The sequence below is a fragment of the Camelus dromedarius genome, chromosome 9 (assembly GCF_036321535.1).
Source record: "Camelus dromedarius isolate mCamDro1 chromosome 9, mCamDro1.pat, whole genome shotgun sequence".
Classification (NCBI taxonomy): domain Eukaryota; kingdom Metazoa; phylum Chordata; class Mammalia; order Artiodactyla; family Camelidae; genus Camelus; species Camelus dromedarius.
In genome coordinates, this window is record NC_087444.1 from 77570122 (window position 1) to 77581002 (window position 10881).

The 10881-nt window shown below is 46.9% G+C and overlaps 1 protein-coding gene across 1 annotated transcript in view; it reads left to right on the plus strand.

The window, feature by feature from the left end:
• NLRP2 (NLR family pyrin domain containing 2) overlaps window positions 1–7055 on the plus strand; it is a 17036-nt gene extending 9981 nt beyond the window's left edge. The window contains exons 6-10 of the mRNA XM_064489877.1: window positions 71–241; window positions 581–751; window positions 1729–1899; window positions 3519–3689; window positions 6404–7055. Coding sequence (XP_064345947.1) covers window positions 71–241; window positions 581–751; window positions 1729–1899; window positions 3519–3689; window positions 6404–6542 — 823 coding nt within the window. The 3' untranslated portion in view covers window positions 6543–7055. The remainder of the gene's footprint in view (window positions 1–70; window positions 242–580; window positions 752–1728; window positions 1900–3518; window positions 3690–6403) is intronic.
• The last annotated feature ends 3826 nt before the right edge of the window (window positions 7056–10881 follow it).

Here is a 10881-nt window from a genome sequence, read left to right on the forward strand (position 1 = left end):
ACAAAACCGGAGACAGTCGTGTACCTGCTGCTTTGTTCTCATGAAAGCCTTGTTACCATTTCTCCTGCAGGCTGGCATCGTGTCCTGCCACCACTGAGCGATGGGCCGATCTCTCCTCCTGCCTCAGGATCAGTCAGTCCCTCACGTGCTTGAACCTCACAGCAAACGAGCTCCCGGGTGAGGCTGCCAAGGGCCTGTGCAGGACGCTGAGCCACCCGAAGTGCTTCCTGCAGAGGCTGTCGTAAGTCTCCTCTTCCTCCCCGTGGAGCATCTCCGTTGTGGGTCTAGGGTCACACAGGGAGGAGGAGCGCTAAGACCTGGATTTGCTGGCGACCAGTAGGGAACCTCCCACTGACGTAGACACCTGGGTCGCATTTCTGGTCCCAAGCAAACGGCTCCTGCATCTCATCCTTCTCTCGTTCCTGCTCCTTTACGACCGTGACCACTAGCACACAGTTGAGAGAGGGCGGAGAATCAACAAGAAGGGGTGTAGCTGAGGACTCTGGTCTTTGAAGACAGCCACGAAAGCTGGGTTTTGAAATGTTCTCACCATCTTACCATTTGTGTGGTGATGTTGCAGGTTGGAAAACTGTCACCTTACAGAAGCCAATTGCAAGGAGCTGTCTTCTGCTCTGATTGTCAGCCAGAGGCTGACCCACCTGTGCTTGGCAAAGAATGCTCTTGGAGATCGTGGGGTGAAACTCCTGTGTGAAGGCCTGAGTTACCCCGAATGCCAACTGCAAACCCTGGTGTAAGTCGTGCTGGCTGTGTGTGTGTGTGTGTGTGTGTGTGTGTGTGTACATACTGGACTCACGTAAGACAGTTGCAAGTATTTAATAATTCCCCTGACTACCCCAGGTAGGATGCTGATGGTCAGATCTGGTGAGACCTGGGGAGAGGGTGACAGAAAAAAATGGATAATCTAGGATCCAGGACCAGTTATGCCCAGAACCAGTGGCCTCCACCTCTGAGATACTGTCCTGTTAGTAACTGGATTCAGGAAACATAATCAGTCCCATCCCCTAACAGAAGGCGGCAGGCCAAGGCAAGGCAGCGTTCTCTGCCCCACAATTAGGGTGAGGGTAACACACACCACCTGCGTTTGCTTCCTGCTGCTTCTGGGAGAGACTGTCACAAACCGAGAAGCTTAAGGCAAATCATTATCTTAAAGTTCTGGAGGTTGGAAGTCCAAAATGGGTCCCCTGGGGATAATACCAAGATGTGGGCAGGGCCGCGGTCCTGCTGGGGGCTCGGGGGAGGGGGGGGAGCCGTTTCCTTACTGTTCCAGCTCTAAAGGCTGCCTGCCTCCCACGGCCTGTGGCCCTTTCTCCATCTTCAAAGCCAGTGACATAGTGTCCTCAGATGTCCTCTGTCTCCCTCATCACATCTCCCCCTGCTGGCTTTGGCACTCTTGGCTCTTCATGAGAATCCTTGTGGCAACATTCAGCCCCCCGGGTGATCAGCCCATCTCCAGATCCTTACGAACCACACCTGCCGAGTCCCTGTCACACACAGTGTGACATGGTCACAGGCCCAGGGACTAGAACACAGACGTCCTTGGGGGTGGGGAATTATTCTGTCTACAACACGGCGCCGTGATTTGACTTCCATGCCTCTGCCGTCGCTGAGCTTGTCCAAAGCCCAGGGCTGGTGCTGGATGCGCGCGGCTCTGGTGCGTCCCGCTGGGGACGGACGACAGCGTGTCTTCTCCGTGCGGTTGGTTTCTAGGCTGTGGTGCTGCAGCATAACCTCTGGTGGCTGCTTTCATCTCTCGAAGCTCCTCCAACAAAACTCACGACTTACACACTTGGATCTGGGGCTGAATCACATAGGAATTACTGGACTGAAGTTTCTGTGCGAGTCTTTGAAGAAGCCACTGTGCAACCTGAGATGTCTGTGGTAAGTCACCGTTTCCTGAGCTTCAGTCTGTATCTGAAATGAACTGTCAACGTAGCCAACCCCCTCCAGCTCCAGTAAAAAGGACTGGAATAAATCCAGTTGAGTACTTTTAAAATCCACTAGGTCTCTGCACTCTCATGTTCACAGCAGCATCCTTCACAGTAGCCAGACTGCTCTTTGTCCAGTCAGCCCTAACTTTCTGGCAGTATAATCTCAGTTATGCGTTCTAGGAAATGGAGGTAGTTATAACCATGAGAAAAGTTGGTTATGATAATGAAATGTGTATGCATGTTACTCAGCAGTGTGCCACGAGGTATGCTAAATACTGAGACGTTTAACTTCCAAATCTTGGCAAGAACTTAAATGCACAGTCCAAGCTCTCATCTCATGTATGTGTCTGTGTAAGTGTGTGTACGCACGTATGTATGCAAACCCTTTGAACGTTTGTACAACCCCTTGTTTTCTGTCCTCTGCCCACTCAACAACTCCAGGTGGAAGACAGATTTCCCCTCTCTGCTGCAGGCATCCGACATCCAGGTTCACGCTTCCTCTGGGAATTCAGACAGGCAGAGTTTAGATGTCTGTCCAAAACCCAATTGCTCTCTTTCCCTGGCCAAAGCTGCTCCTTCGGCAATCAAAACATTATTTTATTTACTCAGAGCAAAATCCTTTATGGTCATCTTTTTTTCCTTTGTCCTTTCAAATATCAAGTCCAGTCCTTTCTGAAAGCCTGTTACCCTCCCCCTCAGATAATCAATCTGTTCTCATGCCCCTCCCCCCCCCACACACGGTAACATCCAGGTTCTCGGTGGGCTTCAGACTTGTCTGTGTCTGCCGTTGTACAGTTTTTCCCATCAAGCAGTAAGAACAACTTCCCAGAGTGGAAAAAAGAAAGTGAATGAAAGGCCGCAAATGGCAAAACATCCTTTCTTATGGGCGAGCTGTACACATACGTGCTGTGTCGTCTTTACCCATTCATCTGTTGATGTGCACTTAGGATGCTTCTGTATCTTGGCAATAACAAATAATGTTGCTGCTAATAGCAGGGTGTGTGTATCTTTTTGAATCAATTCTTATTTTGTGGTTGGCTTTATTCTTTTGATAACTATGTAAGTTTAAAAAGCTAAAGCTCTAAATGTTCTTAGAAACAATGAACAATCAAAACTCTCAATGGTTCCCCCTCTTTCCAAGTAAAATCTGAAGTTTACAGTGGCCTGAGGGCCTCATTCAGGCCGGCTCCCTCGTATCTGTGACCTCTTAACTGCCTCACCCGGCTCACTCTCAGGCTGTCTGCCTTGATACTGTTTTACATGACGATCACATGCAACCTCAGGGCCTTTGTACAAACTATTTCTCTGCCTGGGGGGTTCCGACTCTGGGCCTCCCAATGGTCCATCCTCTTCACTCACTCAGGTCTTCCTCCCCTAGCTGCTCCCCCCACCCCCTGCCCTCCGTAACCCTCACTGAATATGGCACACCGTACACGTCTGTTTCCTGTCATTAGATGGATTCTGGGGGAAGAGACTTCCGTTGTTGACGGTTGGCGCCCCAACACCGAGAGCGAGCCTGGCATAGCGGATGGTGTCGGTAAGTATTTGCTTTGTGTGTTTCGCCTACAGGTTGTGGGGATGTGCCATCTCCCCCTTCTGCTGTGCGGACCTCTCATCTGCCCTTCAGTGCAATCGGAACCTGATCACTCTGGACCTGGGTCAGAATTTCTTGGGCTACAGTGGGATAAAGATGCTGTGTGATGCCCTGAAACTTCAGAGTTGCCCCCTCCGGACAGTCAGGTATGATCCTTCTTCTCCTCAGTGTTTTCTCTGTGACTGTAGGTTTGGGGGGAGCACAGACTACAGGAATCTGTCGCAGGCAGTGGTGCTAACGTTCAGCTTCCATCTGTTGATGTCTGGTCACGAGACTGTTCTCCCGTAAGTTCTTTCTGGTGTTGTGGCAGGTCAGGTGAGTCAAAGGGTGAGACCAAAACTCAGTCTGAAGCCAAGAAGCTGGGTCTAGGGCTTAATTAAGTGAAGGAGAGTTACGGCAGCCAGCCGTCGTCTCATTAGGGAAGTGAAGCTGCAGGCCTGACCTGGTGCTTCTGGGAAGAGCGCGTCTGCAGCTTAGCGCGTCTGCAGCTTACAGAGGTCTGGCGGGTCAGCACAGCCTTTGGCATGTGTTCTCTGGAGCGAGTCTGCTATCTGATGAGACTAGCCTGTGATCACAGGAATAACCCCCAGTTTTCAGCCTTCTGCTTGTTCTGCAGAGCAGGTTGTCATCGAGTTTAGTTGTTTACTTACTGCCATTGTCCCCGGTCTCAGCTGAGTCCCTGGGATGTACCCCGCCAAGTGTGGGTCCTTGGCTTCGCACGGGAGAGGACTCAGGAGCGAGCCACAGCTGAGTAGAGGTGGATTTATTCAGAGATACGTACTGCGTAGCGCGCAGGCTGTTTTCAGAGGGCGAGAGAAAGGCCACGAGGCGTGGGGGTCGTGCTCAGGTGACAGTAAAAGCAGATACGCACTCCACAGACAGAGTGCGGGCATCTCCGAAGACAAGGGCGCGAGAGAGGCAGCCACGAGGCGCGTTGTTGGCAGTTTTTATGGGCTCAGTAGCTTCACACACCAACAAGTGGGAGCCCCGTTCCAACGCCCCTGGGGAACGGGCTGGGATTCCCGGGAATGGGCCACCGCCCACTCCCTGACCTTTAATGGTCGGCCTTGGGACTGTCGTGGCGCCTCTGGGCATGTTGTTTCTCACGCTAAGACATTACCATGAATGTATCATGAAGCTCAAGGTCTCCTGGAAGTCCAGTCTCCCGCCGTCTTGAGCTTCCAGGTCTACTGGGAGTTGGATCTTTCAACCTTTTTGGTGTTAATTGCAGAAGGAATGTGTAGACACTGACGTTTTTTTCCCTAACCCCTTCCTTGAGAATTAGCCCTCGCACTTTAGAGAATATCAGTGAATTTCAGTCAAGATGTAAAGCCCCGACAGAGACGCCACTGGAGCTATTTCTTTAGATCGGCCAATCAGACATTCTTTCCTGGTCATCGAACCTCAAGATGAGTGATCCAGGGTGCGGGCTTCTTCCTGAATTACAGATCCTAGAAAGGCACAAACGCCCTGGACCTGCCCTTCAGAGTTTGGCTTTTAGTGCTCTCATTCTATCAGCTACCCCATGTCCTTCTGATAAGCCCTTCTAAGTCAACTGTAGTCATTTTCTCTTACTTGAGGCCAAAGAAACCCACCATCACACCTCGTTCTTACAGCAGCATATATGTAGCTCCTGGGCTGGTTCTTCCCTTCCCGTTTCTGATTCCTTCAACACTTCTGACCAAACACAGATCTGCCGTGGGAACTATTTTTGTTCTCTGCCACAACTATGACCCACCTCTGACAATCATGAATGAAGACAGTTATGTTTGATCTTGAAAGGTCATAGTTTAAAATATTTTGAAGCTAGTTGGCCCTTATTTTAACCAAAGTTACACTGATTGTTGACCAGGTACCTGCTCAGGCTAGCTTAAGTTTGCACAGGTGTATTGAGTTGGGGGTGAGGTTTCTTGCAGCTTTATTGAGACGTGATTTACAAGTAAAAATTGTATATATTTATGGTGTACAATGTGATGTTTTGATATATGTATATATGATGAAGTGATTACCACAAGCAAGGTAATTAACACATCCATCACCTCACAGTTACCTTTTGTGTGTGTGTGGTGAGAACACAGAAGATCTACTCTTAGCAAATTTCACATATGTGATACGGTATTTTCAACTGTGGTCACCGTGCTGTATGTTAGATCTCCAGAACTTACTCATTTTATACCTGAAGGTTTGTTGTATGGATGTATTGTGACTCTCAAACGACAGAACAGATGTGTCAATGTGTTAGTAAAACCATGACTATGATGCCAAAAAGAAACATGGCAGCCACTACCCTTGGTTTTACACATATTTTTGCTTTAATTATTCCCTCTCCCCTCCCACTCCCCATTTCCACACACACGTGACTGAGTATGGTTACCAGAAGGTAAATCCTAGCAATGAGGCTGCTCTCATCACAGGTCAATACAGGGTGGTAATTACCTAGTAACTCGTGGACAAGGAGGATAAAAAGTTAATCCCACTGACTTGGTTCCGATGTGTATGCCTCATCCTGGATCCACCATGTGGAAGTTGCCAAAGTGAGTTATGGAGTGGATAGGGGTTGGAGCTAAATCATAGGCGTATTTATCAATTCCATCTCCAATGCCATTTATGATATGATAATCACCCAAGATCATCCAGGCTTCCAAAGCTACTCAGCGGCTTTACACCGTTATGGCGCTAGACCGGTATTCTGTTCTTCCCTATCAAATGGATGTGGAACTCCGCTTTGCAGCAGACAATGACCAGTAAAGGTGGCCTTTGTTCTGCAAATTCCTAAAGCATTAAACTTGCAGGCACTTGAGCATTTGGGATGAATCTCCTTGAAACAATAAGAAACCTCCCACCCCGCTTCTACCCCTAGATTGAAGATAGATGAGTCTGTCTTTCGAATTCGGAAGCTGCTAGAAGAAATAAAGGAAAGCAACCCACAGCTGACTATTGAGAGTGATCATCAAGGTCCAAAACATAGCAGACCTTCTTCTCGTGACTTCATTTTCTGAATCTCCCTGGAGTTACTGATTCTCCAATAAAGTCATAGATCGTCAAGGTGACGGTGAACTTCCCAGGAGCCCTCTCAGTGATGTTAGTTGCGGGGCCAAATATTATTTCAGCCATGGTTGTGCCTCTGACTTGCATAAAACGTACACACATCACAACCCTGTTGTGGGTGAAATGTCTATATCTCGGGTACATCAAGAGAAATAAAGGTGAACGCATGCATGAAGTCTTAGTTATTGATAGATTCTGACCAAATGTAAAGAAAAGATAATTTGGGTAGAACTTAGCCCAAGGGGGAAAATGGGACAGGAATGTTTGTGAGCACATTGATCTCTGTTTGCCTTGGCCGGTCATTGCCCAGTGCCAGTATTTCTTGATCTGCATTGATAGCTGCCTGAGAAGCCGTCCTCATCAGAGCATTTCTCCTACCAATCCCACAATATTTTGTAGCCCTCTTAGGTGCTTCAAGTATGATCATGTCATTGCCCTGATTAACTTTTTCATAATTCTGCCTTTCCCTACAGAAAACATAACTTCATGGTATGCATAGCTATTCCTCATCAAATCTCCAGTACCTCCTTCCGACACACTGAATCCCAAAATTCCTTAAAGCAACAGTGTAAGAATTACTTTTTTATTAAGCACTAATTTAAAATTTTTTCTTCCAATCCTACTTTCTCCTGTCTCTTCTTTGGGCCCCATCAGTTCATCATTCTCACCAAATATTGCCACATTCCCAGACATCACCTTCAAGTCACCCTTCAACGTGCTCCATCATTCCAGCAACATCACTGCACACAGTGTGTGCTCCTAGGGTTTCCTATAAGTTTCCTTCTGTTCCTGTATCAAGGCTTCTTGTTCAGCTGGATATAAGTCATTCCTAAAGCATCACTGTTCTCAGGTTCTGGGGGGTGGGTACCTTTAGTGGAAGCAGGTGGGGTTGTTAAAAGAAATAGAGGCACATAATTTTCTTAAGCTAGAAGAGAATTTAGATGTCTTATAGTCAAGGGTTTCTCAATGTCTGCAGTCATTTGGGGGCAGATAATTCCTTGTTACCGTAAATGTGTCTAAAGAGTATGTATGTGCTTGGTGACAGATTGTGTTGTGCATTTTCAGGGCGTTAGTAGCACCGCTACCCTCTACCCACCAGATACCAGCGCCTCCCTCATAGCTGTGACTACCAAAAGTGTCTCAAGACATCAGCAAATATCCCGCGGGTGCAAAGCACTCCTAGACTGGATTCCTGTAATCTGCTGTAATCTAGCCCAGCCCCCTTTAAGGGGTAAGAAATTGAGTAACCTGTATACACAGATTTAGGGACTGACACTGACTATTTCACCTGTAAGTTGAAAAGCCTCTGGGAGTGTGGTCATTAATGGTAGAACAAGACAGGAGAAGGATAGGACCATAAATCAGTTACACCAGAGACCATGTCTTTGGGGGAAAAGACGTTTGGGACCAAGGAACAAGAGAAGGGCATTCTTAGGATGGGGAGATGCGATGGGGCAAGACTTGAGTTCGCACACATGTAACCAAATGTTTCTGGTTGCCCATAACTGCAACTGGAGAACAGGAAAAAATTAACTCTCAACATCCCCTTCCCCATGGAAAGAATATCTGCCTCATCCATGTATCTTGGATGCCCAAATTATTCCCACCCATCTTACTTACACACTGTATGTTTGGAGCTGTGGTAAGTATACATAACATAAAATTTACCTCTAGTGACATTTAGTACATCCACAGAGTTGTGCAACCATTACCACTGTATGGTTCCAGAACATTTTCATCACACCAAAAGATGGAGAAAACCCAGCTGTCCATTACCAACGACTAAGTAGACAATCTGTTTTTAATGCACCTTTACAAAGACCAATTGATACACACCATGTGCACAGGAAACTGTGTTTATCACTAGTTTATCTCCAGGGCTGATTCTCTCCTGACCTTTTAATAAGTATTGACATCCCAGTGGCCCATAAAATGCTAACTCATGCTCACAACTAAATTCACCATCTTTCTCCAAAGCGTGTACCTCTTCCTCTGTTCCAGCGACGCCCTCGGGGGCACACTGTTATTACCCACAAGAAGTGCTAGAATTAAAGCTGAGACATGGGGGGCACACAGAGGTTCCTGTCTGTCTGTGAGTTTGCATGTGTCAGGAGGCATCAGGTTCAGCTGTCCCTGTTCTTAACATTTCCTCCCTGTGACTACCAGCCTCAGCCCATCACTGAATTCTGAAAATGTGGCTCAGTTCCATAGAAGCATTAGTTCACATCTGCTCTAAGTTTAGTCCCACTGATGATTAGGAACAAACAATTCACCTTGTGTTCTTTAATAAGGTGTATGGAAAAGCCATCCTTCCACAGTTCCACCCCCCTCATTTACTGACACCTCAACAGACAGCCACATCTGCACCCTGGGGGGTCACGGGGCCTAGAGTAGCCCAGGTGGTGGGCTTGGGCATGTTGCTGGGAGGAAGTAAGAGCCAGAGGTCACAGCAGCCTGACCCCTGCTCCACCCCCTACCTCCAAGCCTCACCTGCAGGCTCCTCCCAGACGAAGCCACACTTTCTCACTTCCCACCTATCCCAGAAAGGTAAGCTATTTGTGCGGGCCCCAGGAAGAGAGTTTTGGGAGGAACTCACTCTCCTGTGCCAGGATCTTCTGGCTCATCTACAGTTCTGGGAGAAAGACTTCCATGAGGGACATTTGTTTTCACGAACCCCAATCCCAGACCAAGCCCTGGGTCCCCAGTTTCCCTGGTGACTGTGTGGCTCCCTCTCTTGCTCATTCCCTGAGCCCTCACCCAGGCTTCTCTCACCACTCGCTGAGACAGGCACAGACAACCCGAACGCCAGGGCGCACAGCCTGCACTGAACGGTGTCACTACTGTGGAAGTCAAAACAGGAAGTCAAGTCAGGAGACAGGAAGTGAAGCCAAAAGACCAGAAGTGGAGTCAAAAGACAGGAAGTCAAGTCAGGAGACAGGAAGTGGAGTCCAAAGACAGGAAGTCAAGTCAGGAGACAGGAAGTGAAGCCAAAAGACAAGAAGTGGAGTCAAAAGACAGGAAGTGAAACCAAAAGACCAGAAGTGGAGTCAAAAGACAGGAAGTCAAGTCAGGAGACAGGAAGTGGAGTCAAAAGACAGGAAGTGGAGTCAAAAGAAAGTCAAATCAGGAGACAGGAAGTGAAGTCAAAAGACAGGAAGTGGAGTCAAAAGACAGGAAGTGGAGTCAAAAGACAGGAAGTGAAGCCAAAAGACCAGAAATGGAGTCAAAAGATAGGAAGTCAAGTCAGGAGACAGGAAGTGGAGTCAAAAGACAGAAAGTCAAATCAAGAGACAGGAAGTGAAGTCAAAAGACAGGGAGACAAGTCAGAAGACAGGAAGTGAAAAAATTTAATTTTTAAAAAATGACAGGAATTAAAGTCAGAAGACAGGATATGGTGGCAGAAACACAAACCTGCCTTCCTCCCTTCTACTCGTTTGCCCCTACCAGACTTGTAACATCAAATATAACTTTTAAGTAACTGCACAGTTCAGACACTCGTTTACTTCTCCTGCCCCTGTCCTTTGAACCCCAGTTACCACTCCTCTCCGCTTTCTTCTCTTGCTCTTTTCCTTCATTTTTGGAGATGAAATCACTGTTTGAACAGCTGGCTTATTGTGGAAAGCGACTGACCAAGGTAGATTAAAGAGCCACTTTATTCTTTAATTTGGGTTTTTTTTTTTAACCTATTTTATTGAGGTGTGACTGACAAAAAAAAACTGTACATATATAATGTTTACATTCTGGTGAGTTTGAAGATAAATATATACTTGTGAAACCATCACCATAAGCAATGACATAAGCATAACCATCACCTCTAAAGTTTCCTTCTTTTCTCTTCTTTTTGTGATATGAACATTTAACATAAGATCTACTCTCTTAGTGAAGTTTTAAGTATATAATACAATATTGTTAGCTATATGAATCATGCTGTACAGATTTCTAGGACTTACTCATCTCGCATAGTTCAAACTATGTACCCTTTGACCAACATCTTTCCCGTTCCCCCTCCTCCTAGCCCCTGGTATCCACCATTCTACTCTGTTTCTATGATTTTGACTATTTGAGATTCCTGATATAAGTGGGATCATATAGTATTCAAATTATCCACATTCTGGTGTGTTTTATTGAGTTCCTCAAGATTTTAATATTGGAGTAGGATTAGTCTACCCCACCATCAGGTGGTGAAAAGTGGAGATACCTCTTTAACCTATTAAAGATACACCTATTTCTTTTTCTTTAGAAGAGCTCATGGCCAAGCCTAGAATATCATCATGGCCCCTGGGGGAAGTT